The following is a 27,948-nucleotide window of genomic DNA, read 5'->3' as shown; positions in this document are numbered from 1 at the left end:
TTTATCCTGTTTTCCTTCTCTCACCCCAACCGGTCGCAGCAGATGGTCCCGCCCCTCCCTGAGCCTGGTTCTGCTGGAGGTTTCTTCCTGTTAAAAGGGAATTTTTCCTTCCCACTGTCGCCAAAGTGCTTGCTCATAGGGGGTCATATGATTGTTGGGTTTTTCTCTGTATCTATTATTCTAGGGTCTACGTTACAATATAAAGCGCCTTAAAGTGACTGTTGTTGTGATTTGGTGCTGTATAAATAAAATTGAATTGAACAGACTGATAACAGAGATTGACTGCCCTCCAGTGGCCACAATAAGCAGTTACACCACTGGTATCCTGCCACATGTAAATACTTCCAGTATTGTGGCAACCACAAGAGCACCTGGCTTTAGCCACTGTAAGGTGTGGAGCTCCACAGTAGGCGGAAACGTGTGACTTCGACTTTAATAGCGAAAATTAAATTGCGTTTTGACCACATTGACGGAGCAGAGAAAATATACTAGACAACAGATTAAGTTGAAATTATGAGATAAAAACATTTTGCATGTAAAAAAAAAACAGTTTAGGTTTCAGCAGAAATAACACGTTACACTTAGCATGTAATAGATTTGGGGAGAAAAGACTTTACAAAAAGATACTTTACAAGATACTTTTATTCGTGACATATGTATGTATTGACATACAATTTAATAAAGGCTAACTAAAATCTGGGCAATAAAAGACATGAATAAAGTGCAATGTGCAGTAAATGGAACAATTTACATTGATGTTACAGACAGTGAAAAGTAGTGAAGTGAATTTGTTCAATAAGAAGCAAAAAACAAATACATTTGAAAGTGACCGCTATAACACATTTTTCTTTACTCAAGTAAAAGATAGATACCTCTGTTTAAAAATATTCTAGTAAAAGTATTGACTCATGTTTTTACTCAAGTGGAAGTAAAAAGTACAGGCTCCAAAACATACGTAAAGTACAAAAGTATAAAGTAAGGCAAAGTAAAAGTAGAAAGTAGGCACAAAAAAGTAGCGAAGTAAAGTACAGATACCCCAAAAGTCTGCTAAAGTACAGCAACAAAGTATTTCTACTTCGTTTCTTTCCATTTCTGATGCCAACAATAAATAAATCATATTTTAATGCAAAATGTGGTTTAAAGACTCCAGCTCTCTTACTTAAACCAGAGCCAGGAAACAAACATCTGTGTTTCTCTGCTATGGAGCACGAAAAAAATTACATGTTTAAAAATGACCGTTTTAAATATTTCCATGCTGTAACGCATGATCAGTGTAAGCGGACTAGTTGATTCCTACTAACGGTGAATGACTCTGTCCCAACCTTTACGATCCACTTGCGCGGTTTCCACTGTACCTTTGCAAGTCACGTGTCACGTGTTTCTGCCTACCGTGGTGGTGACGTGTTTCCGCTTTCTGTGGCGCTCCACAGTGGCTGCAGTGTTAGACCCTTCTCAGTGATCGCTGGTATTTAAACAGCTGTAAATGACGTGTTAGACTAGAATCTGTGAAACATATGTTACGAAGGAAATGTGTTTGTTAAGAGTGAAAGAATAACAAATATAACATAACAGTTCTGTAAAGATATTTAAGTGGCCAAAAGTTTGTTTGATTATAATGTAGAAACAATAATCATACAGTCATAAAGATGCCTGCAAAACAGGGCATTTATTTGTTTTTAGATATAACCGCTGTGTAAATCCTGTTGACTACAGTCTATTTGACATTTTAGGGAAAGACATTACACATAAAAACACATACACAACATTTTTGATAGACGGTCACTTTTTGGCCCAACTCCGGTATCGATTTCAAAATAAAATGCCTGTATTGGCTTTTATTCTTTTACTGATGATGTTGGGTTTTCTCGTTTTTTATCGCCGCCTTATGGACAAACCTGAAACTACAACAACAGCAAACTGTCATGGCGGCTGCCACAAGGCTCATCTCAAGGTTGACGCTGGTCACCGGTTAGTTGATGTTTTATTACGGATCATTCACAGAGAAATAAACCCGACAGTTTCTTTTTGTCTCAGATGTTTTTGCTCCGTTAAACCGGGAGAGGTTTTCTCCGCTATCTCCGCAGCTGAAGGAAACTCGCTCTTCATTAAACTTCTCTGAGAGTTCAGAGGAGCTGTGAAGTTTCAGACTGACGTTCAAACTAAGGAGATTTATTCTGTATCATGTGAAGCTGTTGAAAGTATTCAGCTGCAGCTGATTCATATATAATTAGACACATTTGTGCAGCTCGGTTATTGTTGCCGTGGAATAAACCGACGACAGGAAGGATCGTTCATATAAAAATTAGCCTAAAGAGCGAGCCCACTCCTTCCGGTCTGTTTCTCTACCAAAGGTTGGCAGGTTATAAAGAGATTAAAATTCAGGCTGCGGCTCAACATCTGATGCATAAAAATTTCACCTGTGGAGAAAATGTGACTTCATATTGTGTTTTAATGCAGGCAATGTTAATGTTTCCTCCTCATGTTTAAGTCATTTGTAGTAAATCACAACCTTTCATTTTAAAACAGGAAACACAAACATCAAAAACTTCATTTCCAGACAGGCAGCACATCAGCAGCTCCTAAAATATTAAACATGGACGTTTACTCAGAGCAGGAAACTTTGAGCGGACCTGAGAGCCCTGCAGTCGTGTTTTCACGACTAACTCTAGTCCAGATGTTTTTGTGGGAGCTTTTATTTTTTGTTTTCATTTCAGAAACATCCTGAGCTCCTGACGCCTCAGACAGCAGCGTCTCAGGCTGCTGTTTCCTCCTCTCTGCTCCTGCTCTGACTTCACGCTCCTCTCTTCCCACCCAGGTGGAGGCAGTGGGATCGGGCGGGCGGTGTGCCAGCGTTTCGCCTCTGAGGGCGCCTCCGTGGTGGTCGCCGACATCAGCGAGGAGTCGGCCAATGAGACGCTGGGGAGTCTGCAGAGCGACCTCAGAGGGCAGGTCCACACGGCGGCTGTGGTGGACGTGTCGTCTAAAGAGAGCATCAAGAAGCTGTTAACGAGCTTGCAGGTGAGAACAACGCTCCTGCTGCGTGTTCGTCTTCTCCTCCTCCTTTAACGTGAAGCTCGTCTTCCTCCTGCAGACTCGGTACTTCCAGCCTCCCTCGGTGTGCGTGAATGCAGCCGGCATCACTCAGGACGACTTCCTGCTCAACATGGAGGAGGAGCAGTTTGATAAAGTCATCCAGATCAACCTGAAGGTAGGCGGTGCTGACACCTGGCAGCTTCTTCTCCATCTCACTCTGCAGGCTGAGAGACGACTGAACACACAGTTTAAAATGACGGGAACAGCAGAACAGTGACGGGCTGTTTATTTATTTCCTGTTAGTGATTAAATCCACTCGAGCTCAAAGGTAAAAATATATTTGAATCCTGTGTTAGATCAGAGTGAAAGGATTTATTTTTAATTTTTCTCTCCCAGGGTTCATTCTTGATCACTCAGGCGGTTGCTCAGGCTCTGGTGGCCTGTGGAGCGCCCAAAGGATCCATCATTACTGTGGGCAGTATCGTGGGAAAGGTGAGATATGAGCAGGCGCGGTGTGGGTCACAGTTTTGTACAGAAACATAAAAAAATGAGTCAAAATTGGAGATTTTTGTTCTTTAGTTTAATTTAAAGGGAGAAAATAAAATAACAAAAAGAATTAAAGACAGAAAAAAATCTCATTGGTCATTATTCTGTTTACACACACAGAAGTAAAAAAAAACACCCGAACATAAACCTGTAGGCAGGCTTTGAGTTTACAGTTTTGTATAAACTGTCCTGTTTATGTCTCTGGTTCCAAACCTGCACATTATTAATGAAACTCTTATTTTTTGCTCTGAGAGTGAAGCTGAGCTGACAGCAGACTGAAGTCTCAGCAGTGACTCGTCCTGCAGCTCCACTTTAGTTGAGATGCATTCAGTGTCCTGTGAGACGATCGAGTCACGACAGTTTCAGTGTCAGTTTATTTTCCTGCTTGACTTTTTTTGAGTTTCTTCACATCTGTTTGAAATTAATTGTATTTACATTTTATTTTTACATCTTAATTTATATATTTGTGTAAATAAAAGCTCAAACTCAGAATTGGATCTTGTGTTTGTGCTGGCTTCAGGTAAAAGTGCAGTACATGATCCTGCAGATGATGTCTGAGTTTTTGTTGCCTTGAAGTTTTCAAAGTAAAAGACGCATGAAAGATATTGTACTCCAGAAGCAGCTTTAAAAACCACTGCAGGTGTTCCTCTCTCTGCGGGTCCATTATGGTTTATGGGGTCTCATATCTGTGTGGTTGTTGTTTGCAGGTAGGAAACATCGGTCAGGCTAACTACGCTGCCTCTAAAGCTGGAGTCGAGGGTTTAACCAGGACCGCCGCCAAAGAGCTCAGCAGGTAAAATAAAGTGATGCAGCGAGGCGCATGAGCTGACCGGAAACTCACCTGTGTCTCCGCCTCTCTCCCTCCAGGTTTGGGATTCGCTGTAACTGCGTGCTGCCGGGGTTCATTACGACTCCGATGACAGATAAAGTGCCAGAGAAGGTTATTAGCAAGGTACAACACACACACAGACACACACACACTCACAAGTACACACACACACAGGTATACACACACACACACACACACACACACACACACACACACACACACACACACACACACACACACACACACACACACACAGGTACCTGGAGAGGTGATGCTGCTGAATGTGACGTGAAGCTAAAATAAAACATTTGATTATTTTAGTTTTTTCCTTTTTCCAAAACATTTTCAGGATGGAGTCAGATCACTGCAGCGAGCTGTTAAATGTCATAAAAACTCATAAAAATGTTGTGACTGAAATAAAGCTGCCAACATATTTAATTACTTTCTGCTCCTCAGTGAAGCTGCAGCCATGTTTGTGTTTCAGATCGAGTCCTTGGTGCCTCTGGGAAGGATGGGCGAGCCGGCGGGTCAGTTTCACATCACTGATGCTTTTCACTGTCACTCTTCATCCACGACATCAGATTCATACATGTGTCATTCTGCTCCGGCCACACCGACACCAGCTGCATTTATATTAATCTAAAACTGTTGGATGAGTGTGATTTGTACAAACATATATATGGAACATGAGAACATCAGTGTTTCTGCATTTTAGAGTCATCAGCCACTTTAACGAGTGTTAAAATAGGACTGTGTTAGAAAACAGGAGTCACACTGAAACTGTGTCACACACGGTGAAACAACCGTTCAAAATACAGCCAAAATTCACTTTTTTGCATTTTTCTCAGAGAATAACGAGAAACAGATCAAACATCTGTTTCTGTTACACTGCTTCATTAGGATGATGCAGTTTTGTAGTTTACACTGTGACACTCACAGCGGGGAAAAAAACGATTGACGAGTTGAAGTTTTTCAAACAAATGTGTTTTTCAATTCTGAAAAAAAAGTTTAGAGGGCTCAAAAATGCTGAAAAAAATAATGCATATTGAAAAATGCATAATTTCAGCCCAGCTGGTGCACTCTGACAGCTGTAACTCAAAACATTTGTACCATGAAGGTGAATGTTTGCATGGCCTCATAAAACAAACTAAAGTTAATTTATTAAAAAGATCAGCTGATCGTCTCTTTGTGTCCTCCAGAGGTCGCTGATGTCTGCGCCTTCCTCGCCTCGGACGACTCTCAGTACATCACCGGAGCCAGCATCGAAGTGACAGGTGCAGTTTCTCTATAAACTTTTCATTTCACATGACAAATGTTTTCAGTTTAACGAGAATGCCAACACATCAGGACTCGTCTTTCTTTGTCAGGCGGACTTTTCATGGGTTAAATCAGCCGTCCGGCGAGCACGTGACTGAAGACTGTGAGACTAGTTTCTACGTAATTATTATTTTTGACTCTGATTTTGATTTTGTGAATGTTTTTGTAATTTTGATGTGAACCTGTCACATGTTGTCTTAATAAACACTAGAATGTAATGTTGAATCTGAATGAAGCTTTAAAAAAAGTTTTCACATGTTTGTGTGTTTTTGGGGCACAGCTGGTTTGAAGCAGCTACTTTTGAGTTACAGGCATGTTTTAGTTTTTAGTGTCTCCATACCATCATCACCACCAGAGCCTCCTCAGGTTTTCTGTCTTCTCTGAGAAGGTTTACATAATAACTCTGGCTTTAAAAACATTGTTGGAGGTCAAAGGTCAGCACACACAGTTTGAACCTGAAGGCTGAGCGTCCTCAGATGTTGCAGGTGTTTAACTCTGAGCTGTGAGCTGAGCTGCTGGCAGGCCTTTCAGGGCTGTTTGTTTCCTAATCAGAAGCATCTTTGCTCCATCTGTGCTGCAGTTTTTCTGTCTTTTATTGTTGAAACCACAGCAGGTTTCACTTTGAGTCGTCTTCAGCAGATGCTGTTTCTCAGCTAAACATGTGAGTTTGGAAACAGGACGTCTCAAAGACGACGTACCAGCACATTACGTCCAATGTTCCCTCTAAGCTGCGCACGTGCGCAATTGCGCACTGCTGGCACGGTCTCTGCGCACAGAAAATCTGCGTTGCGCACAAAAAAAAATCTAACCTGAATTGAAATTAAAATGAATACTTTAACAATTCTGTTTTGCAGTGTTAGTCAGTAAGTGACTGGCTGCTCCCGTGTGGGATTAGAACGATGCCACCTTATCCCATAGTCCAGCCAATAATGCGATTCACATTCGTATATACGCAGCTAATCAACGTGGTTGACAGGCTATGACAGCGTCCTTATGTGCCGACACCGGAGTTTTAGCTAGCAAAGCGGCGTGGCTGATGTGGAGTGAAGCCTCGTTAATGAATATGTACAACCATTGGAGATGTGAGCAGGACAGACGGAACAACTGACGGAAAAAGTGTGGACTTTATACCAGTTTTTAAATTGTGTTGATAGGCCACGTAAAACCAGAGTTATGATAAAAATATATGTAATGTTTGGTTTTCTTCCTGAATACTATCGTTGTTTATATTTACTGCGGGAAGAAACGGTGAAAACAGCGTTTTATAAGAAAAAAGGCTCGAAAGCCTGTGAGCAAAAACAAACCCCCACCCCCTCTCTCTTTCCTATTCGTCCAAAAAAGTACCATGTCGACCAATCAAAAAATGGTATGGCAACGTGGCATTTAGTTGTTAAGAAACGGGGGGAAGTTTTAGGAGTGAAGGCGGTGCTTTGAGATGTGAGAGATTTGAGACGTTTAGCGCAAATCTTGTGTAGTTAGTGTGTAGTGTAGTCAATAGTTTTGTTGTGTGTGTCAGAACAATGAGGCGACTGCTGAATGTTACAGGTGTTACAGGAGTGATACATCTGCTGTTATCAGGCCTGCAGGTATCAGGCTGTTTTTCTCCTTTATCTCATAGTGGACAGAAATCATTTTTTGGAGTGGCACAAATAATTTGTGTGGCATCAAATTTGATGCAGAACAGCTGATTGTTCTGTAAATAGTTTGACATGTTTATTTAAAAATACATTGGTTGCATTTAAAAAAAAATAGCTGCAAAAAACTTTGTTGTTTGCCAAACTGAGTTACTTTTTTGAAGAAGTAACTATATAATTAATTGCCCAACATTGGTCATTATATACTATATTTTGCAGACAGAGAGTTACAGGACTCTCTCCCAGACCACAGACTCATACTCATAATACAAGTCAGAGCTTTATAAAAAGAAAAAAAGAAAGTTGTGTTTTCGAAATTGGAGTTCAAGTTATTTTTACTTCCAATAGTGTTAACATACTACACAGGCCAATGGCTAGATTTTTTTTTACATTTTCATTGTAAATGGGCTGAAGCAGTTTAAAAGTAGTCTAACATAAATGTAAATGCTGTGATTTGATTATTTTAATAAACCATGTAACTTGGATGGATTAGATGCTGGCGTGACCACAGTGCACACGTCTGATGTCGCTCACAGTGGTCCAAGGGATCGCTCAGAGAGTTTGTGTGTTCGCTCAGACACATGAAAAATTAGAGGGAACATTGCACACAGGTACACACAAACATACACAACGCTGATACCAAACCTGCTGTGTTGTGATTAATGCACCGAGCAAACTGTAAGAGAAGGTTGCTGCAGTTTAGTCATGCAAAAGAAGATGCAGGGATGGCAGTCTGGCATGCAAATGCGTGTTAGTCACATAAAACCACAAAGTGTAAAGTTGTGTAGATCAATGACTCTTACCACCATGCTGCTACAATAAAATACATGCAAATCAAAACTGTATTCACAAACAATCGCCTACAAAAATACGTTATGAAGAGAAAACAGGGGAATATACCCTCCTCACAAAGGTCAGGGGAACAACCATGAATGCATTTACTAACACAATCACGTGCACTGACATTCTCGTAACAGCAGGATAAGGTGCACATTATTGATGTAGAAACTGGTGGTGCAGAAGTACAGTAGGTGCATGCGGTAACATCCTCCCAGACAACGAATTAATCATGCAAAACAGTAACAGGACATCAAAGATGCTCTGTGTGTGTGTGTGTGTGTGTGTGTGTGTGTGTGTGTGTGTGTGTGTGTGTGTGTGTGTGTGTGTGTGTGTCATTAAACTCCATGTAGTGAGCGATCACAGGAAAGCTTCTGTAAGTGAAATAATGATGCTGTGCTGTGATTACCAGCTGATTACCCAATGTATGACAAACCACACCTAGTATCTGGTAACATGACAAACATTATGAAATCCACTGCATCTGTAATCTAACCTGTAATAACTGTAATCCAAAACATAGAGAGAAGAATTTTAAATATCTTAACGCTCTCTTTAAGTCCAGTTTACATGATTATCAAACCTGTGAGGCTATTAACTTCATCTTACAGCAATTCATTAAAAAATCTCCTTTTGAAGGTGTTTGACGTCATTTGTAACCTAAATAAAACAACACAGCTGCACCCTCACTGCCCCAGTGCCCCCACCTGGCCACATGTGAACACACAACATATATGACAACATGTAAATGATAAATAATCCTGTGTGATGGGGATGGAGGTAATGACATGTTAGCGCTCAGTCTGGATTAACGAGAGAAGCTGATGTAATAAAACAAAAAGGGGGCGTGGAGTAACGAGTGCAGAGAGAAAGAGGCAAAAATAAAACAAAAAATTTATGAATCATGTCTAAAAATTTAGATTACACCCCAGCACTTATAAACCTAATAATACATGATGGATTATGAGCCAGTTATGGTTTAAATGCCTCGCTCTCCCTCTCATTCTCCCTCCCTTCCACAAACCCTGCTCGTGTTTTCCCTCGCTCTCGCTCCCTTTTTACCTGTTGGTTGGGGGCCCCAGGTTGGGGAGAGGGGGGCGCGAAAAAGGAGGGAAAGCCTGTTGTTTCCTCATAATAATAGGGGTATTCATGGTCATCCTGCTCCTCATCAAAGTACTGAGACAGATGGAAGGAACACGAAAGCAAGAGGAAGAACGCATGAGGAGGAGTTTAGATTTTCACGGGGAGGTTGAGAGGGGTTTTAGAGGCCATGTAGGGATAAGTGAAGGTTAAGATAAAGAGTATGTGATGCAGCATGGCTCCAACAGTAGGAGACAGGAAACAGCATGATGAGAAAACACAAAGCTTTGACTTTTTTCCACTCATCAGAATCTGTGTCAAAAAGTGTTTAAATATGTCGGTACACAAGAATCTGGATGAATGAGAAAACAGCAAAAAATAAAGCAACAGTAGAAGCCAATGAATAAAATCACAGAGATTTCTATTCATCCAAAAAAGAAAAAGTCATCTCAACAGTATCAACATGACAGGGTTTGGGAGTGTTGGAGCTCTGAAGTGACCGATAATTTATTCTGATTTAACATCAGACAAACTTCTAAAACAAAGTCTGTGTACTTTGGATGGATGCAGACGATGCAGTCACTGCCAGCTCAGTTTGTTTTACAGTGAAGAAGGCACCGAGCAAGAAAAACAACAAGAGCAAGTGAGTGCTGCCACCAGTGGCGGTCCTAGCCTGTTTGGCGCCCTGGGCGAACATTCCCTGTGCCCCCCCCCCCCCCCCCCCCCCCCACACACACACACACACACACACACACATACATATGAAGAGAGAGAGAGTATGCATAGTATGCAAACGGCTACTAAACAGACATCATAATTCGTCATACAATGGGAACAGGACAAATCAACAATTGACACTGACTAATTAATATTATATTATTGTATATATTGTTTGGCGTTTAGTCTGTTACTGTTACTATTTTTACCATTTCTTCTTGGAGGAACTGTAACCCACATAATTTCCTTAGGGATTAAGAAAGTATTCTGATTCTTAATGTTTTAGGAGACATGACCTGCCATTATCCAATGACACATCTGCTTACCTGTATCTTTTGCTCGTTTCTCCTTGTAGGAGCCATAATTAAATGTATTGAATTTTAATGATCACTGGGTTTTCATTTGTTTGGTTGCTATGGTGATGTGTAACGGGAGTCACGTGGGTGCTAGCGGTGACATTAAGAGGGCGTTGTCAGTCTGTCTTTCACTGGTTTGATTTTGACAGAGAGGAGTGCTGGGTAGCCGTAGTTTTTGTTGACCGCAGCACAACGAGTTTCCCCTTGTTGCATTAGAGCTGTGATGTTTTAAGAGTTTGAATCGCGAGCCGATCACATTGCTCTGTAAACTTTTCAAGCACTTTAATAAACAAGCAAGCAATTCCACCTCTTGCATAATTGCGTACAGTTGACTTCGCGTCAGGCAAATAGGCAGGCTCAATCCCCGGCCTCTAGCGACTGTGGAAGTCGCTACACTCCTCCTCTTCTTTTCTCTTTTTTTTAAACTTTAAAAACGGGTTGTGTGTGAGACTTTAAATAAACAAAATATGATATGACAAATATACAAAATATACATTTTAAATTGTTATTGATCCCTTTACCCCGAGTCCTAAGGTGTATATTTATTTTTTTACTCTTAAATATTTATTGTTTGTTTACTTGCACTGCTGTAACTGGAGTCTCGTCGTCTCGTCTCTCTATATACTGGACTGTATGTAGCGGAGATGACAATAAAGTTTACTTTGACTTCAGCAGCGAGCAGGCCCACCGAGGGCTCTCGCGCTCACTTTTCGCGTATAGAATTTTGAAAAAACATCGGTGCAAATTATAAGTCTGTATCATAATGTCTGGTGCTTTCCTGTTTGTTGGTTTGTTTTTATTTTGTTTTATTTTGCCAGTTGGTTATTAGATGCTGCTCCAGCCAGCCAGAGTATCCCGCGCCGCCCCGCAGGAGGCGCACCTCGCAAACGGAGGGCGCCCTTACTCCCAGCAAATGGGCGATAGAAACCCGATCGGTGCCTACGACATTCCCGATTTGTGCTGGCTGATGTCGGGGCAGCATGAGTACGAGCAATTTTTTATTTTTTATTTTTTTGCCGATACCCGTGATGCCGCCCCCACCACGATGCCGCCCCGGGCAACCGCCCGTGTCGCCGGTATCTAAAACCGCTACTGTTCATGATGTTATCCATTTTCAGTGACTTGCAACACAAAGCCTCCTGGTGCAAAATACACTGAAAAGTCCAAAAATCACGTCCTCCATTTGCAGATTGCACTTTATCTCTGAACTTTTTTTTACAACGCCTGCTTTCTTCCCGATCATTGAGGGCGCACCATCTGTAGCCAGGCTGACAGCGCGGGACCAGTCCACTCCAACCCTGTCCAGCGCGCTGACGAGTGCGGTGAAAATATCAGCTGCGGTCGTTGTATCTGTCATCGGTACCAACTCCACGAACTCCTCGGTGACGGTCAATGTGTCATCAACTCCGCGGATGAAAATTGCCAGTTGTGCAACATCTGTAATGTCCGTGCCTTCATCAATTGCAACTGAAAACGCAATAAATGACTTTACTTTTTGCTTCAACTGGCTGTCCAAATCCGCTGAAAGATCAGAGATCCTGTCGGCAACTGTGTTTCTTGTCAGGCTGATATTTGCAAAGGCCTGGTGCTTTTCAGGGCACACAATCTCCGATGCCTTCATCATACATGTTTTTACAAATTCACCCTCACTAAATGGTTTTGAAGCTAGTGCAATTTCATTAGCAATGAGGTAGCTAGCTTTCACTGCAGCGTCACTGATGTCTCGGCTGTGAGTAAACACAGACTGCTGTTTCTTCAAGCCCGCCAACAGTTCATTCACCTTCTCTCTTCTCCGCTGTCCTTGAAAGTTGTCATATTTGTCGGCATGAAGACTCACATAGTGGCAACGGAGGTTATATTCTTTCAGCACTGCAACATGCTGGGAACACACCAAACATACAGCTTTCCCTTTCACTTCCGTGAATAAATAGGAGGATGACCATTTTTCTTGGAACACTCTGCACTCTGCATCCACTTTTCTCTTTTTTGACAGAGACATATTGGGGCAATGAGGGTGCCAGAGCACATCAGGTTTAAATTTCGCGGGCAAAACAAAGTAGCTCACAATTGCTATTGCGCCATCCAATGGACACAATTGGAACAGCAGTTTCTTTATTGAAAAATTGCAGCTCATTTTTATACTTTACAAAATCATCTCACGGGCCGGATTAAACCTGTTTGCGGGCCTGATCCGGCCCGCGGGCCGTACGTTTGATACCCCTGCTCCAGAGACTCCTTCAAGGTCTTCTGTAATTTTACTACTGGAGAGACATGTTTGTACCCGAGCAAGGACGTCAACACGGTCAGTCCAGCAATCTGGAAAAAACAACAACTGTGTCAAAAAACAGGTTTATTAACTAAACTAATAATAATTTGGTTAAATTTCCAACATGTTTGGGTTCCTGAAGCGTTTGTGGTGGTTTCTATTTTCTCATTTTATCTAAGAAAAAAAATTATTTAACATTTATAATAAAACTAAGATGTCAGAGCAGTAATGTTGAGGAAATTTGCCGTCCAGGTTAAAAAAAAGGTGTTTTTATCTGTCTGTGTGAAAACAGGTTAAATGAAACTTTAACTATAATGTGTGACGTGGATCATTGTGGTCACAGGTGGAGATGAGCTCCTGGGACAAAGAGACTCCAGGATCGTGGTACAGTCAGTTTTCCACTGGTAGTAAGGTTAGTAATTAAAAGTTTAATAGTTTAGTTCTTAGCTTGACCTGTTTAACCTTCTTTCCCTCGTTTGTTTGCATCCTTTTCTTTTGCTCTTACACTTTTCCTCCTTGCTGCTTGTTGTCTTATCATTAAATCCTTTCCTCTCCTCTCTGTTCTCCTCCTCCCAGTTCTCCTACGTCAACTCTAACGGTGAGCCCGTGGGCGTGGTCCAGCTGGGCTTCCTGCGCCTCCTGAGCATCCAGGCCCGTCAGAACCTCACCTACCACTGCCACCGCTCCGTGGCCTGGGCCGACCAAAGCGCCAAGAACAACTACAAAAGGGCGCTGCACTTCCTGGGTGCCAACGACGAGGAGCTGAGCTATGAGACCAACCCGTACATCAAAGCCTTGATCGATGGCTGCTCTGTGAGTTCACACACAAAACTACATCCAGACCTGTTAAAGGCTCCGTGTTACTGAAGGTTTTGGAGAGCTGTCACATCTTTCTTCTAGACCATCAAAATGATGATGGTCCAGAGTTAGTCTGACCCTCATCCAGTCCTAGTAAATTAAACTACCTTTTCTTCTGTGATGTTACAGTCACAGTAGAAAAAATTAAATTATTGCCATCACATTACCTTGGAAATGGTTGCTTTGCAGACAGAGAGCAGGTCTACAACCTCTCACAGTCAGCTGAAAACTTCTAAGCAACTTTGGTGCATCAAGGTGCTGCTGCTGTAGTTTATATAATAATATTATATAAACTAATAATATTTTCTGTCTGTCAAAGTGGGTCATTTTTTACATTTTTCATAGATTCCGTTTAAGAAATGGCAAACAACAAACTGTGTGCCTGGAGTTGTCTGTTTTCTGATCTGTTTCCTCTGAAAATGCTCAGGTACAAGGGTGAACTGAAAGTAAGTGAAAAAGTAGACGATGTGCAAAGAAAAACTTTGACCACTTAAAATGTAAAGCAAGCCTGACTCCAAGCAAGACAAACATGAAGAAATGAGAGGAGATCTGAGACTTTGTGTAGTTTAAACCAGAAATGCTCCCAGATAAGTCGAGTCTGCTCTTTGCAAAGAAACACAAAACAGACGAGCTCATCGATGCAGACTGACTCAGATTAATGCAGCATCTTGGCAAATTGTGTTTCTAGATGAAGCAGACATTATTGGCAAACCTTCACCAATCTGTCTGAGAGTGACTGCAGTCGGTCCAAGTCGGACTGCGATTGGTTGGAGACAGTTCCCCTCACAGCAGGCGGTCACCTTGACATCAAAAATGTTCACTCATAAGTTTCGAGCGGCCACTTTTTTACTCATAGTCACAAAGAGGTTGGAGTTTTATGTCGTATGACTGAGCTGTTGGAGGAAGCAGAGTAGTTTAACCCCAAACTGTGTCACTTTCCTCATCAATAACAAAGAGACAGTATTTCATGTTATCTTTGAGGTTGTAGAATTCAGAAAGGTGTTTTAAATTTGAGAACAATCACTAATTACACTATGATGACACACAGTTTCACATGTAGCTGCAAAACATAAGAGGAACATTTAGAGGATTTTATGAAGTGTTTAGCTGTTTTATTCTTAGAGAGGGTGCAACTTGAGTCAGCTGTTTTATATAAAGAAAAGAGCTAACCACGTCTGCTCTGACTTGTCAAAGTACTTGTTCATAGGCAACAACATGGGGAATAATTTCTATTAATAATGTATTTTAAATGCTTTATTATTTAGCAGTTTAGAGCTGTACAGGTTTTCTTGGTAATTATGTTTTTATTTCTGTGCATTTTGTTATTAATTTATCTTCTGGATCAGCTTCATGTTTTGTTTTTTTACTTTAATGTATTTTCCCCAAATCCTCAGTAGCATAATCTGCATTGGTGACAATATTAATTTATGTCTTGGTAATATAACAAAATATCCTCAAATTGTTTATGTGCTCTCCATTAAATATTTATTATGGTCTACTTTAGTGATTGCTGTTTCTATTTGTTACTAGAAGGTGAAACAGCGACATCTTGTGGCCATTCTGAAATTATGCCTCTGTTTTCCTCTTTATTTAGATCAGAATCAGTTTGGTTTCATCACTAGTCACAAACTTTTAAAGAACTGGGATTAACTCGTTAACCTCGTTAGCTTAACTTTGTTCTCTGCAAGTAATTATTTCAAAATGCTTTCAGACATTTTATGTGTTTTTGAGTAAAAGACAGGATTGTTTGAGAGCTGCTAGCTTCACTTTTTATAAAGACAAAAACAGAAACTTCAGTTTTTCTTTGCTCGACTTTTTCACAGACAAATTTTGGCATCGTAATTTTTTTTCTCTCCTCCTCTCAGCAGCTGTATTTAAACTTCTAAAACCAAGACAAGCCCAGCTGTGTCACTCAGAGGGGGGACGTAATGTGCTGGTACGTCGTCTTTGAGACGTCCTGTTTCCAAACTCACATGTTTAGCTGAGAAACAGCATCTGCTGAAGACGACTCAAAGTGAAAACTGCTGTGGTTTCAACAATAAAAGACAGAAAAACTGCAGCACAGATGGAGCAAAGATGCTTGTGATTAGGAAACAAACAGCCCTGAAAGGCCTGCCAGCAGCTCAGCTCACAGCTCAGAGTTAAACACCTGCAACATCTGAGGACGCTCAGCCTTCAGGTTCAAACTGTGTGTGCTGACCTTTGACCTCCAACAATGTTTTTAAAGCCAGAGTTATTATGTAAACCTTCTCAGAGAAGACAGAAAGCCTGAGGAGGCTCTGGTGGTGATGATGGTGTGGAGACACTAAAAACTAAAACATGCCTGTAACTCAAAAGTAGCTGCTTCAAACCAGCTGTGCCCCAAAAACACACAAACATGTGAAAACTTTTTTTAAAGCTTCATTCAGATTCAACATTACATTCTAGTGTTTATTAAGACAACATGTGACAGGTTCACATCAAAATTACAAAAACATTCACAAAATCAAAATCAGAGTCAAAAAATAATAATTACGTAGAAACTAGTCTCACAGTCTTCAGTCACGTGCTCGCCGGACGGCTGATTTAACCCATGAAAAGTCCGCCTGACAAAGAAAGACGAGTCCTGATGTGTTGGCATTCTCGTTAAACTGAAAACATTTGTCATGTGAAATGAAAAGTTTATAGAGAAACTGCACCTGTCACTTCGATGCTGGCTCCGGTGATGTACTGAGAGTCGTCCGAGGCGAGGAAGGCGCAGACATCAGCGACCTCTGGAGGACACAAAGAGACGATCAGCTGATCTTTTTAATAAATTAACTTTAGTTTGTTTTATGAGGCCATGCAAACATTCACCTTCATGGTACAAATGTTTTGAGTTACAGCTGTCAGAGTGCACCAGCTGGGCTGAAATTATGCATTTTTCAATATGCATTATTTTTTTCAGCATTTTTGAGCCCTCTAAACTTTTTTTTCAGAATTGAAAAACACATTTGTTTGAAAAACTTCAACTCGTCAATCATTTTTTTCCCCGCTGTGAGTGTCACAGTGTAAACTACAAAACTGCATTATCCTAATGAAGCAGTGTAACAGAAACAGATGTTTGATCTGTTTCTCGTGATTCTCTGAGAAAAATGCAAAAAAGTGAATTTTGGCTGTATTTTGAACGGTTGTTTCACCGTGTGTGACACAGTTTCAGTGTGACTCCTGTTTTCTAACACAGTCCTATTTTAACACTCGTTAAAGCGGCTGATGACTCTAAAATGCAGAAACAACACTGATGTTCTCATGTTCCATATATATGTTTGTACAAATCACACTCATCCAACAGTTTTAGATTAATATAAATGCAGCTGGTGTCGGTGTGGCCGGAGCAGAATGACACATGTATGAATCTGATGTCGTGGATGAAGAGTGACAGTGAAAAGCATCAGTGATGTGAAACTGACCCGCCGGCTCGCCTACCCTTCCCAGAGGCACCAAGGACTCGATCTGAAACACAAACATGGCTGCAGCTTCACTGAGGAGCAGAAAGTAAATAAATATGTTGGCAGCTTTATTTCAGTCACAACATTTTTATGAGTTTTTATGACATTTAACAGCTCGCTGCAGTGATCTGACTCCATCCTGAAAATGTTTTGAAAAAAGGAAAAAACTAAAATAATCAAATGTTTTATTTTAGCTTCACGTTACATTCAGCAGCATCGCCTCTCCAGGTACCCGTGTGTGTGCGTGTGTACCTGTGTGTGTGTGTGTGTGTGTGTGTGTGTGTGTCTGTGGGGGGGGGGGGGGGGGGGGGGTGTTCGTGTACAGGTGTATGTGTGTGTGTACCTGTGTGTGTGTACCTGTGTGTGTGTGTTTGTGTGGGTACCTTTATGTGTGTGTGTGTGCGTGTGTGTGTGTACCTGTGTGTGTGTACCTGTGTGTGTGTGCGTGTGTGTGTGTACCTGTGTGTGTGTACCTGTGTGTGTGCGTCTGTGTGTGTACGTGTGTGTACACCAAGCAGCAGCATCACCTCTCCAGGTACCTGTGTGTGTGTGTGCGTGTTGTACCTCGCTAACAACCTTCTCTGGCACTTTATCTGTCATCGGAGTCGTAATGAACCCCGGCAGCACGCAGTTACAGCGAATCCCAAACCTGGAGGGAGAGAGGCGGAGACACAGGTGAGTTTCCGGTCAGCTCGTGTGTCTCGCTGCGTTCCCTTGGTCTCACCCGCTGAGCTCTTTGGCGGCGGTCCTGGTTAAACCCTCCACTCCGGCTTTAGAGGCAGCGTAGCCAGCCTCACCGATGTTTCCTACCTGCAAACAACAACCAACATGAGACCCCATAAACCATAATGCACTAACGTAACAGAGCGGATCACCTGCAGTGGTTTTTAAAGCTGCTTCTGGATGAAAATATCCTTCGTGCGTCTTTTACTTTGAAAACCTCAAAGGTAACAAACAGTCAGACATCATCTGCAGGATCATGTACTGCACCTTACACCAGGAACCGTAACTGGAGCGACATCATACAGCCTCAGAGTTTAAGCTGAGAGTCTAAATTACTGTGCACTGCTGACTCTACAGCAAAAACATCAGTTTGAGCTTTGATTTACACAAATATGAATTAAAATTTAGACATTAAAATTTAAATTCAATTAATTTCAAACAGATGTGAAGAAACTCAAAAAAAGTCAAGCAGGAAAATAAACTGACACTGAAACTGTCGTGACTCGATCGTCTCACAGGACACTGAATGCATCTCAACTAAAGTGGAGCTGCAGGACGAGTCACTGCTGAGACTTCAGTCTGCTGTCAGCTCAGCTTCACTCTCAGAGCAAAAAATAAGAGTTTCATTAATAATGTGCAGGTTTGGAACCAGAGACATAAACAGGACAGTTTATACAAAACTGTAAACTCAAAGCCTGCCTACAGGTTTATGTTCGGGTGTTTTTTTTTACTTCTGTGTGTGTAAACAGAATAATGACCAATGAGATTTTTTTCTGTCTTTAATTCTTTTTGTTATTTTATTTTCTCCATTTAAATTAAACTAAAGAACAAAAATCTCCAACTTTGACTCATTTTTTTATGTTTCTGTACAAAACTGTGACCCACACCGCGCCTGCTCATATCTCACCTTTCCCACGATGCTGCCCACAGTAATGATGGATCCTTTGGGCGCTCCACAGGCCACCAGAGCCTGAGCAACCGCCTGAGTGATCAAGAATGAACCCTGGGAGAGAAAAATGAAAAATGAATCCTTTCACTCTGGACTAATACAACATTTAAATATATTTTTACCTTTGAGCTCGAGTGGATTTAATCACTAACAGGAAACAAATAAACAGCCCGTCACTGTTCTGCTGTTCCCGTCATTTTAAACTGTGTGTTCAGTCGTCTCTCAGCCTGCAGAGTGAGATGGAGGAGAAGCTGCCAGGTGTCAGCACCGCCTACCTTCAGGTTGATCTGGATGACTTTATCAAACTGCTCCTCCTCCATGTTGAGCAGGAAGTCGTCCTGAGCGATGCCGGCTGCATTCACACACACCGAGGGAGGCTGGAAGTACCGAGTCTGCAGGAGGAAGACGAGCTTCACGTTAAAGGAGGAGGAGAAGACGAACATGCAGCAGGAGCGTTGTTCTCACCTGCAAGCTCGTTAACAGCTTCTTGATGCTCTCTTTAGACGACACGTCCACCACAGCCGCCGTGTGGACCTGCCCTCTGAGGTCGCTCTGCAGACTCCCCAGCGTCTCATTGGCCGACTCCTCGCTGATGTCGGCGACCACCACGGAGGCGCCCTCAGAGGCGAAACGCTGGCACACCGCCCGCCCGATCCCACTGCCTCCACCTGGGTGGGAAGAGAGGAGCGTGAAGTCAGAGCAGGAGCAGAGAGGAGGAAACAGCAGCCTGAGACGCTGCTGTCTGAGGCGTCAGGAGCTCAGGATGTTTCTGAAATGAAAACAAAAAATAAAAGCTCCCACAAAAACATCTGGACCACAGTTAGTCGTGAAAACACGACTGCAGGGCTCTCAGGTCCGCTCAAAGTTTCCTGCTCTGAGTAAACGTCCATGTTTAATATTTTCGGAGCTGCTGATGTGCTGCCTGTCTGGAAATGAAGTTTCTGATGTTTGTGTTTCCTGTTTTAAAATGAAAGGTTGTGATTTACTACATGTGACTTAAACATGAGGAGCAGAGGACAGGAAACTAACCTGAGCTACAATAAAAAACATTATCTCCACTAAAACACAAAATGACATTTTCTCCACAGGTAAAATTTATTATGCATCAGATGTTGAGCTGGAGCCCGAATTTTAATCTCTGTATAACCTGCCAGCAGCCTGAACTGTGAATAATTAATTAGTGTGCATTAAAAAGAATGTAATGTTATCTTTGGGAATATTTGGTAGAGAAACAGACCGGAAGAAGAAGTGGGCTCGCTCTTTAGGCTAATTTTTATATGAACGATCCTTTCGCCTTTCCTGTCGTTAGTTTATTCCACGGCAACAATAACCGAGCTGCACAAATGCGTCTCAGTATACATGAATCAAATGCTGCTGAACACTTTCAACAGCTTCACATGATACAAAATAAATCTCTTTAGCCTGAACGTCAGTCAGAAACTTCACAGATCCTCTGAACTCTCAGAGAAGTTTAATGGAGAGTGAGTTTCCTTCATCTGCGGAGATAAAGGAAATAACCGCTCCCGGTTTAACGGAGCAAAAACATCTGAGGCAAAAAGAAACTGACGGATTTATTTCTCCGCGAATGATCCGTAATAAAACATAATCTAACCGGTGATCAGCGTCAACCTTGAGATGAGCCTTGTGGGAGCCGCCATGACAGTTTGCTGTTGTTGTAGTTTCGGGTGACACTACACTACCCGATCCGTACCGGAAATCCGATCGGCTGTGTCCAAATTCATGGGCTGCATCCTCCTGAGGACCCGGCCTTCGCGGTCTACGTGGGCCGGGTCCTCAGAAGGTCGGGTAGGCCGGAAGTAAACGGCTGGGGAAATTGGACGGTCTAGCCTTCTGAGTAGCGTCACCGCTGTCTCGGTGGAGTTTAATAAACTCGGCCGTCTGCTCCTTGCTGTCTAAAATATAACAGGACACTGGCGTAAATTCTCGACCATCTCACATTTCTGTTTAATCAGTTTTCTGTTTCTGTCCGACCTTCTGAGGACCCGGCCCACGTAGACCGCGAAGGCCGGGTCCTCAGGAGGATGCAGCCTATGAATTTGGACACAGCCGATCGGATTTCCGGTACGGATCGGGTAGTGTAGTGTCACCCGAAACTACAACAACAGCAAACTGTCATGGCGGCTCCCACAAGGCTCATCTCAAGGTTGACGCTGATCACCGGTTAGATTATGTTTTATTACGGATCATTCGCGGAGAAATAAATCCGTCAGTTTCTTTTTGCCTCAGATGTTTTTGCTCCGTTAAACCGGGAGCGGTTATTTCCTTTATCTCCGCAGATGAAGGAAACTCACTCTCCATTAAACTTCTCTGAGAGTTCAGAGGATCTGTGAAGTTTCTGACTGACGTTCAGGCTAAAGAGATTTATTTTGTATCATGTGAAGCTGTTGAAAGTGTTCAGCAGCATTTGATTCATGTATACTGAGACGCATTTGTGCAGCTCGGTTATTGTTGCCGTGGAATAAACTAACGACAGGAAAGGCGAAAGGATCGTTCATATAAAAATTAGCCTGAAGAGCGAGCCCACTTCTTCTTCCGGTCTGTTTCTCTACCAAATATTCCCAAAGATAACATTACATTCTTTTTAATGCACACTAATTAATTATTCACAGTTCAGGCTGCTGGCAGGTTATACAGAGATTAAAATTCGGGCTCCAGCTCAACATCTGATGCATAATAAATTTTACCTGTGGAGAAAATGTCATTTTGTGTTTTAGTGGAGATAATGTTTTTTATTGTAGCTCAGGTTAGTTTCCCGTCCTCTGCTCCTCATGTTTAAGTCACATGTAGTAAATCACAACCTTTCATTTTAAAACAGGAAACACAAACGTCAGAAACTTCATTTCCAGACAGGCAGCACATCAGCAGCTCCGAAAATATTAAACATGGACGTTTACTCAGAGCAGGAAACTTTGAGCGGACCTGAGAGCCCTGCAGTCGTGTTTTCACGACTAACTGTGGTCCAGATGTTTTGTGTGGGAGCTTTTATTTTTTGTTTTCATTTCAGAAACATCCTGAGCTCCTGATGCCTCAGACAGCAGCGTCTCAGGCTGCTGTTTCCTCCTCTCTGCTCCTGCTCTGACTTCACGCTCCTCTCTTCCCACCCAGGTGGAGGCAGTGGGATCGGGCGGGCGGTGTGCCAGCGTTTCGCCTCTGAGGGCGCCTCCGTGGTGGTCGCCGACATCAGCGAGGAGTCGGCCAATGAGACGCTGGGGAGTCTGCAGAGCGACCTCAGAGGGCAGGTCCACACGGCGGCTGTGGTGGACGTGTCATCTAAAGAGAGCATCAAGAAGCTGTTAACGAGCTTGCAGGTGAGAACAACGCTCCTGCTGCGTGTTCGTCTTCTCCTCCTCCTTTAACGTGAAGCTCGTCTTCCTCCTGCAGACTCGGTACTTCCAGCCTCCCTCGGTGTGCGTGAATGCAGCCGGCATCGCTCAGGACGACTTCCTGCTCAACATGGAGGAGGAGCAGTTTGATAAAGTCATCCAGATCAACCTGAAGGTAGGCGGTGCTGACACCTGGCAGCTTCTCCTCCATCTCACTCTGCAGGCTGAGAGACGACTGAACACACAGTTTAAAATGACGGGAACAGCAGAACAGTGACGGGCTGTTTATTTGTTTCCTGTTAGTGATTAAATCCACTCGAGCTCAAAGGTAAAAATATATTTAAATGTTGTATTAGTCCAGAGTGAAAGGATTCATTTTTCATTTTTCTCTCCCAGGGTTCATTCTTGATCACTCAGGCGGTTGCTCAGGCTCTGGTGGCCTGTGGAGCGCCCAAAGGATCCATCATTACTGTGGGCAGCATCGTGGGAAAGGTGAGATATGAGCAGGCGCGGTGTGGGTCACAGTTTTGTACAGAAACATAAAAAAATGAGTCAAAGTTGGAGATTTTTGTTCTTTAGTTTAATTTAAATGGAGAAAATAAAATAACAAAAAGAATTAAAGACAGAAAAAAATCTCATTGGTCATTATTCTGTTTACACACACAGAAGTAAAAAAAACACCCGAACATAAACCTGTAGGCAGGCTTTGAGTTTACAGTTTTGTATAAACTGTCCTGTTTATGTCTCTGGTTCCAAACCTGCACATTATTAATGAAACTCTTATTTTTTGCTCTGAGAGTGAAGCTGAGCTGACAGCAGACTGAAGTCTCAGCAGTGACTCGTCCTGCAGCTCCACTTTAGTTGAGATGCATTCAGTGTCCTGTGAGACGATCGAGTCACGACAGTTTCAGTGTCAGTTTATTTTCCTGCTTGACTTTTTTTGAGTTTCTTCACATCTGTTTGAAATTAATTGAATTTAAATTTTAATGTCTAAATTTTAATTCATATTTGTGTAAATCAAAGCTCAAACTGATGTTTTTGCTGTAGAGTCAGCAGTGCACAGTAATTTAGACTCTCAGCTTAAACTCTGAGGCTGTATGATGTCGCTCCAGTTACGGTTCCTGGTGTAAGGTGCAGTACATGATCCTGCAGATGATGTCTGACTGTTTGTTACCTTTGAGGTTTTCAAAGTAAAAGACGCACGAAGGATATTTTCATCCAGAAGCAGCTTTAAAAACCACTGCAGGTGATCCGCTCTGTTACGTTAGTGCATTATGGTTTATGGGGTCTCATGTTGGTTGTTGTTTGCAGGTAGGAAACATCGGTGAGGCTGGCTACGCTGCCTCTAAAGCCGGAGTGGAGGGTTTAACCAGGACCGCCGCCAAAGAGCTCAGCGGGTGAGACCAAGGGAACGCAGCGAGACACACGAGCTGACCGGAAACTCACCTGTGTCTCCGCCTCTCTCCCTCCAGGTTTGGGATTCGCTGTAACTGCGTGCTGCCGGGGTTCATTACGACTCCAATGACAGATAAAGTGCCAGAGAAGGTTGTTAGTGAGGTACAACATGCACACACACACACACACACACACACACACTCTCACACACACACACACACACACACAGACAGAGGTATACACACACACAAAGGTACCCACACACACACAAACACACACACACACACACAAAGGTACACACACACACACACACACACAAAGGTACCCACACACACACAAACACACACACACACACACAAGGTACCCACACAAACACACACACACACAGGTACACACACACACACACACACACACACACACAGGTACACACACACAGAGACACACACACATACACCTGTACACGCACCCCCCCCCCCCCCACACGCACACACACACACACACACAGGTACACACACACACACACACAGGTACACACACACACACAGGTACACACACACACAGGTACACACATGCACACACAAACACACACACACACAGGTACACACACACAGGTACACACACACACATAAAGGTACCCACACAGGTACACACACACACAGGTACACACAAACACACACACACAGGTATACACACATACAAAGGTACACACACGTACACACACAGACGCACACACATGCCCACACACGCACACACACACACACATAAAGGTACCCACACAAACACACACACACAGGTACACACACACAGGTACACACACACACACACACATACACCTGTACACGAACACCCCCCCCACAGACACACACACACACACACACAGACACAGGTACACACACACACAGACACACAGGTACACACACACACACACAGGTACCTGGAGAGGCGATGCTGCTGAATGTAACGTGAAGCTAAAATAAAACATTTGATTATTTTAGTTTTTTCCTTTTTCCAAAACATTTTCAGGATGGAGTCAGATCACTGCAGCGAGCTGTTAAATATCATAAAAACTCATAAAAATGTTGTGACTGAAACAAAGCTGCCAACATATTTATTTACTTTCTGCTCCTCAGTGAAGCTGCAGCCATGTTTGTGTTTCAGATCGAGTCCTTGGTGCCTCTGGGAAGGGTAGGCGAGCCGGCGGGTCAGTTTCACATCACTGATGCTTTTCACTGTCACTCTTCATCCAGGACATCAGATTCATACATGTGTCATTCTGCTCCGGCCACACCGACACCAGCTGCATTTATATTAATCTAAAACTGTTGGATGAGTGTGATTTGTACAAACATATATATGGAACATGAGAACATCAGTGTTGTTTCTGCATTTTAGAGTCATCAGCCACTTTAACGAGTGTTAAAATAGGACTGTGTTAGAAAACAGGAGTCACACTGAAACTGTGTCACACACGGTGAAACAACCGTTCAAAATACAGCCAAAATTCACTTTTTTGCATTTTTCTCAGAGAATCACGAGAAACAGATCAAACATCTGTTTCTGTTACACTGCTTCATTAGGATAATGCAGTTTTGTAGTTTACACTGTGACACTCACAGCGGGGAAAAAAACGATTGACGAGTTGAAGTTTTTCAAACAAATGTGTTTTTCAATTCTGAAAAAAAAGTTTAGAGGGCTCAAAAATGCTGAAAAAAATAATGCATATTGAAAAATGCATAATTTCAGCCCAGCTGGTGCACTCTGACAGCTGTAACTCTGAAAACATTTGTACCATGAAGGTGAATGTTTGCATGGCCTCATAAAACAAACTAAAGTTAATTTATTAAAAAGATCAGCTGATCGTCTCTTTGTGTCCTCCAGAGGTCGCTGATGTCTGCGCCTTCCTCGCCTCGGACGACTCTCAGTACATCACCGGAGCCAGCATCGAAGTGACAGGTGCAGTTTCTCTATAAACTTTTCATTTCACATGACAAATGTTTTCAGTTTAACGAGAATGCCAACACATCAGGACTCGTCTTTCTTTGTCAGGCGGACTTTTCATGGGTTAAATCAGCCGTCCGGCGAGCACGTGACTGAAGACTGTGAGACTAGTTTCTACGTAATTATTATTTTTTGACTCTGATTTTGATTGTGTGAATGTTTTTATAATTTTGATGTGAACCTGTCACATGTTGTCTTAATAAACACTAGAATGTAATGTTGAATCTGAATGAAGCTTTAAAAAAAAGTTTTCACATGTTTGTGTGTTTTTGGGGCACAGCTGGTTTGAAGCAGCTACTTTTGAGTTACAGGCATGTTTTAGTTTTTAGTGTCTCCACACCATCATCACCACCAGAGCCTCCTCAGGCTTTCTGTCTTCTCTGAGAAGGTTTACATAATAACTCTGGCTTTAAAAACATTGTTGGAGGTCAAAGGTCAGCACACACAGTTTGAACCTGAAGGCTGAGCGTCCTCAGATGTTGCAGGTGTTTAACTCTGAGCTGTGAGCTGAGCTGCTGGCAGGCCTTTCAGGGCTGTTTGTTTCCTAATCAGAAGCATCTTTGCTCCATCTGTGCTGCAGTTTTTCTGTCTTTTATTGTTGAAACCACAGCAGTTTTCACTTTGAGTCGTCTTCAGCAGATGCTGTTTCTCAGCTAAACATGTGAGTTTGGAAACAGGACGTCTCAAAGACGACGTACCAGCACATTACGTCCCCCCTCTGAGTGACACAGCTGGGCTTGTCTTGGTTTTAGAAGTTTAAATACAGCTGCTGAGAGGAGGAGAGAAAAACAATAACGATGCCAAAATCTGTCTGTGAAAAACTCGAGCAAAGAAAAACTGAAGTTTCTGTTTTTGTCTTTATAAAAAGTGAAGCTAGCAGCTCTCAAACAATCCTGTCTTTTACTCACAATCACATAAAATGTCTGAAAGCATTTTGAAATAATTACTTGCAGAGAACAAAGTTAAGCTAACGAGGTTAATGAGTTAATCCCAGTTCTTTAAAAGTCTGTGACTAGTGATGAAACCAAACTGATTCTGATCTAAATAAAGAGGAAAACAGAGGCATAATTTCAGAATGGCCACAAGATGTCGCTGTTTCACCTTCTAGTAACAAATAGAAACAGCAATCACTAAAGTAGACCGCAATAAATAATTAATGGAGAGCACATAAACAATTTGAGGATATTTTGTTATATTACCAAGACATAAATTAATATTGTCACCAATGCAGATTATGCTACTGAGGATTTGGGGAAAATACATTAAAGTAAAAAAACAAAACATGAAGCTGATTCAGAAGATAAATTAATAAAAAAAAATGCACACCAAGATAATCACCAAGAAAACCTGTAGAGCTCTTTAAACTGCTAAATAATAAAGCATTTAAAATTCCTTATTAATAGACATTATTCCCCATGTTGTTGCCTATGAACAAGTACTTTGACAAATAGCGACACCTTGTGGCCCTGTGCAGTAAAATCATGACAGCAGTTTGGAAGAAAAACAAGAGTCAAGCAGCTCTTTTTAAAAAGATTATATATTACAGAAACAAGAATTTAAAAAAAATTACTTACAGACATTATAAAATACTTTTTTCTCTTTTCAGCACCATATTTTTATGTTGAAACGGCTTCAACACAATAAAAACAAACAAATAGTTGAGGTCATTCTCTCTGGAGGAGGGCAGATTTCTTTGGTTTTGGGTTTTTCGGTCATCCATCCTCCGGTTTCCTGCTATATATATTTAAAAAAGCACAAACAAATAAAACCAGAACCCCAAAATTAAATCACCCCATCATTTTTCACTTTCTATCCCACAGTGGCGACGACCTTCGCCCCCCTGCCTCTCTCACAGCCTCTCTCCCCCGTGGTGGTTCAGAAATGTAAACCGTGCCTCAGTATTTTTACCATCACAGCTCAGATCGATGCAGACTTTAAGTAAAAAGTTGTTCCGCGATTGCAAACCTGCAAAAGCCAACAAGTGAAACAGCAGCAAGGACAGGGACGTGACAGAGGTGGAGAGTCACCGTTTAATCATTACAGTGGAAGCAGGATGTAACAGCACAGTACAGTCGATGCAAACACTAAGACGGGATCTTACAGTAACGTGTGGCCACAGATTCTTATTTTTATTCCGTACAAAAGGAGTTTGAACAGGGCGGAGCACCGCAGTGAGTTTGACCTTCAAGTGTCAGCTGCAGGAAATAAATACAAACCACATGTGACTGAAATATTGGTTGGTTCTTGTTTTTTTAATCTCAAAGCACCCTGTTAGTTTTAAATAAATACAATAGAATATCACTATTTCTGTACAAATGGTATGTAATGCACATCTTCCCCAGGTACAAGCTTCATGAATTAGAAGAGACTACAGGAAATGAAGGAGTCGGAGTGGACACTACACCTTTGACACGTTTGTGTAATTAGCACCTTGCCACACAGGTCAGTAAAAGCGTGCATTTTTATTCGCTGCTGCAGGAAAAACAGGAGGGATCTGAAGCTCAGACATGTTTAAACACTGATGCAAAACAACAAAGAGTCCAGACTCAGCAAACACCGGAGCGGCGTGGTGTTAGCGGCCTCGGTGAGGAGTGAGTTA

The 27,948-nt window shown here is 42.2% G+C and overlaps 4 protein-coding genes across 6 annotated transcripts; 3 read left to right on the top strand and 1 right to left on the bottom strand.

The window, feature by feature from the left end:
• Nucleotides 1–1,922: 1,922 nt before the first annotated feature.
• LOC135932724 (estradiol 17-beta-dehydrogenase 8-like) lies at nt 1,923–7,450 on the top strand. The gene is made up of 9 exons (XM_065470319.1): nt 1,923–1,968; nt 2,816–3,018; nt 3,092–3,208; nt 3,430–3,525; nt 4,287–4,372; nt 4,447–4,531; nt 4,893–4,935; nt 5,608–5,682; nt 5,776–7,450. Exons 1-9 carry the CDS (start codon nt 1,923–1,925, stop codon nt 5,793–5,795), a joined length of 771 nt encoding a protein of 256 aa, XP_065326391.1. The 3' UTR covers nt 5,796–7,450.
• A 5,034-nt stretch (nt 7,451–12,484) lies between these two features.
• On the top strand, nt 12,485–13,639 carry LOC135933518 (collagen alpha-1(V) chain-like). 2 transcript variants are annotated; one of them, XM_065471601.1, is made up of 3 exons: nt 12,485–12,651; nt 12,959–13,027; nt 13,192–13,639. In XM_065471601.1, exons 2-3 carry the CDS (start codon nt 12,965–12,967, stop codon nt 13,480–13,482), a joined length of 354 nt encoding a protein of 117 aa, XP_065327673.1. In that variant the 5' UTR covers nt 12,485–12,651; nt 12,959–12,964; the 3' UTR covers nt 13,483–13,639. The 2 variants fall into 2 exon arrangements, with proteins under 2 accessions (XP_065327673.1, XP_065327674.1); XM_065471602.1 differs by lacking the exon at nt 12,485–12,651 and having other exon boundaries at nt 12,922–13,027.
• A 2,109-nt stretch (nt 13,640–15,748) lies between these two features.
• On the bottom strand, nt 15,749–20,338 carry LOC135933517 (estradiol 17-beta-dehydrogenase 8-like). Of its 2 annotated transcripts, none has more exons than XR_010573786.1 (9): nt 20,225–20,338; nt 19,078–19,280; nt 18,888–19,004; nt 18,571–18,666; nt 17,665–17,750; nt 17,480–17,589; nt 16,902–16,944; nt 16,152–16,226; nt 15,749–16,058 (listed from the first exon to the last, which is right to left on the bottom strand). XR_010573786.1 is itself a non-coding variant. In XM_065471598.1 (9 exons), exons 1-9 carry the CDS (start codon nt 20,268–20,270, stop codon nt 16,039–16,041), a joined length of 771 nt encoding a protein of 256 aa, XP_065327670.1. In that variant the 5' UTR covers nt 20,271–20,338; the 3' UTR covers nt 15,758–16,038. The 2 variants fall into 2 exon arrangements, 1 of the variants encoding a protein (XP_065327670.1); XM_065471598.1 differs by having other exon boundaries at nt 15,758–16,058; nt 17,505–17,589.
• Nucleotides 20,339–20,697: 359 nt separating this feature from the next.
• LOC135932726 (estradiol 17-beta-dehydrogenase 8-like) lies at nt 20,698–25,573 on the top strand. Its single transcript, XM_065470323.1, has 9 exons — nt 20,698–20,793; nt 21,739–21,941; nt 22,015–22,131; nt 22,353–22,448; nt 23,268–23,353; nt 23,429–23,513; nt 24,510–24,552; nt 25,230–25,304; nt 25,398–25,573. Exons 1-9 carry the CDS (start codon nt 20,748–20,750, stop codon nt 25,415–25,417), a joined length of 771 nt encoding a protein of 256 aa, XP_065326395.1. The 5' UTR covers nt 20,698–20,747; the 3' UTR covers nt 25,418–25,573.
• Nucleotides 25,574–27,948: the final 2,375 nt, after the last annotated feature.

The sequence above is a fragment of the Pelmatolapia mariae genome, linkage group LG22, assembly GCF_036321145.2.
Source record: "Pelmatolapia mariae isolate MD_Pm_ZW linkage group LG22, Pm_UMD_F_2, whole genome shotgun sequence".
NCBI classification, from domain to species: Eukaryota; Metazoa; Chordata; class Actinopteri; order Cichliformes; family Cichlidae; genus Pelmatolapia; species Pelmatolapia mariae.
The sequence above is the reverse complement of the archived record's forward strand: the minus strand, read 5'-3'. Positions and strand labels throughout refer to the sequence as shown.

What these genes read in the sequence shown, in the direction of transcription:
- LOC135933518 (XM_065471601.1), top strand. Translation starts at nt 12,965, where the DNA reads ATGAGCTCCTGGGACAAAGAGACTCCAGGATCGTGGTACAGTCAGTTT. An exon ending in AGTTTTCCACTGGTAGTAAG is followed by an intron (nt 13,028 to 13,191) that starts GTTAGTAATTAA and finishes TCCTCCTCCCAG; the next exon opens with TTCTCCTACGTCAACTCTAA.
- LOC135932724 (XM_065470319.1), top strand. Translation starts at nt 1,923, where the DNA reads ATGGCGGCTGCCACAAGGCTCATCTCAAGGTTGACGCTGGTCACCG. An exon ending in AGCTGTTAACGAGCTTGCAG is followed by an intron (nt 3,019 to 3,091) that starts GTGAGAACAACG and finishes TTCCTCCTGCAG; the next exon opens with ACTCGGTACTTCCAGCCTCC. An exon ending in TGGGCAGTATCGTGGGAAAG is followed by an intron (nt 3,526 to 4,286) that starts GTGAGATATGAG and finishes TGTTGTTTGCAG; the next exon opens with GTAGGAAACATCGGTCAGGC.
- LOC135932726 (XM_065470323.1), top strand. Translation starts at nt 20,748, where the DNA reads ATGGCGGCTCCCACAAGGCTCATCTCAAGGTTGACGCTGATCACCG. An exon ending in GCCGCCAAAGAGCTCAGCGG is followed by an intron (nt 23,354 to 23,428) that starts GTGAGACCAAGG and finishes CTCTCCCTCCAG; the next exon opens with GTTTGGGATTCGCTGTAACT. An exon ending in CAGAGAAGGTTGTTAGTGAG is followed by an intron (nt 23,514 to 24,509) that starts GTACAACATGCA and finishes TTTGTGTTTCAG; the next exon opens with ATCGAGTCCTTGGTGCCTCT.
- LOC135933517 (XM_065471598.1), bottom strand. Translation starts at nt 20,270, where the DNA reads ATGGCGGCTCCCACAAGGCTCATCTCAAGGTTGACGCTGATCACCG. An exon ending in AAGGTTGACGCTGATCACCG is followed by an intron (nt 19,281 to 20,224) that starts GTTAGATTATGT and finishes CTTCCCACCCAG; the next exon opens with GTGGAGGCAGTGGGATCGGG. An exon ending in AAGGGTAGGCGAGCCGGCGG is followed by an intron (nt 16,227 to 16,901) that starts GTCAGTTTCACA and finishes TGTGTCCTCCAG; the next exon opens with AGGTCGCTGATGTCTGCGCC.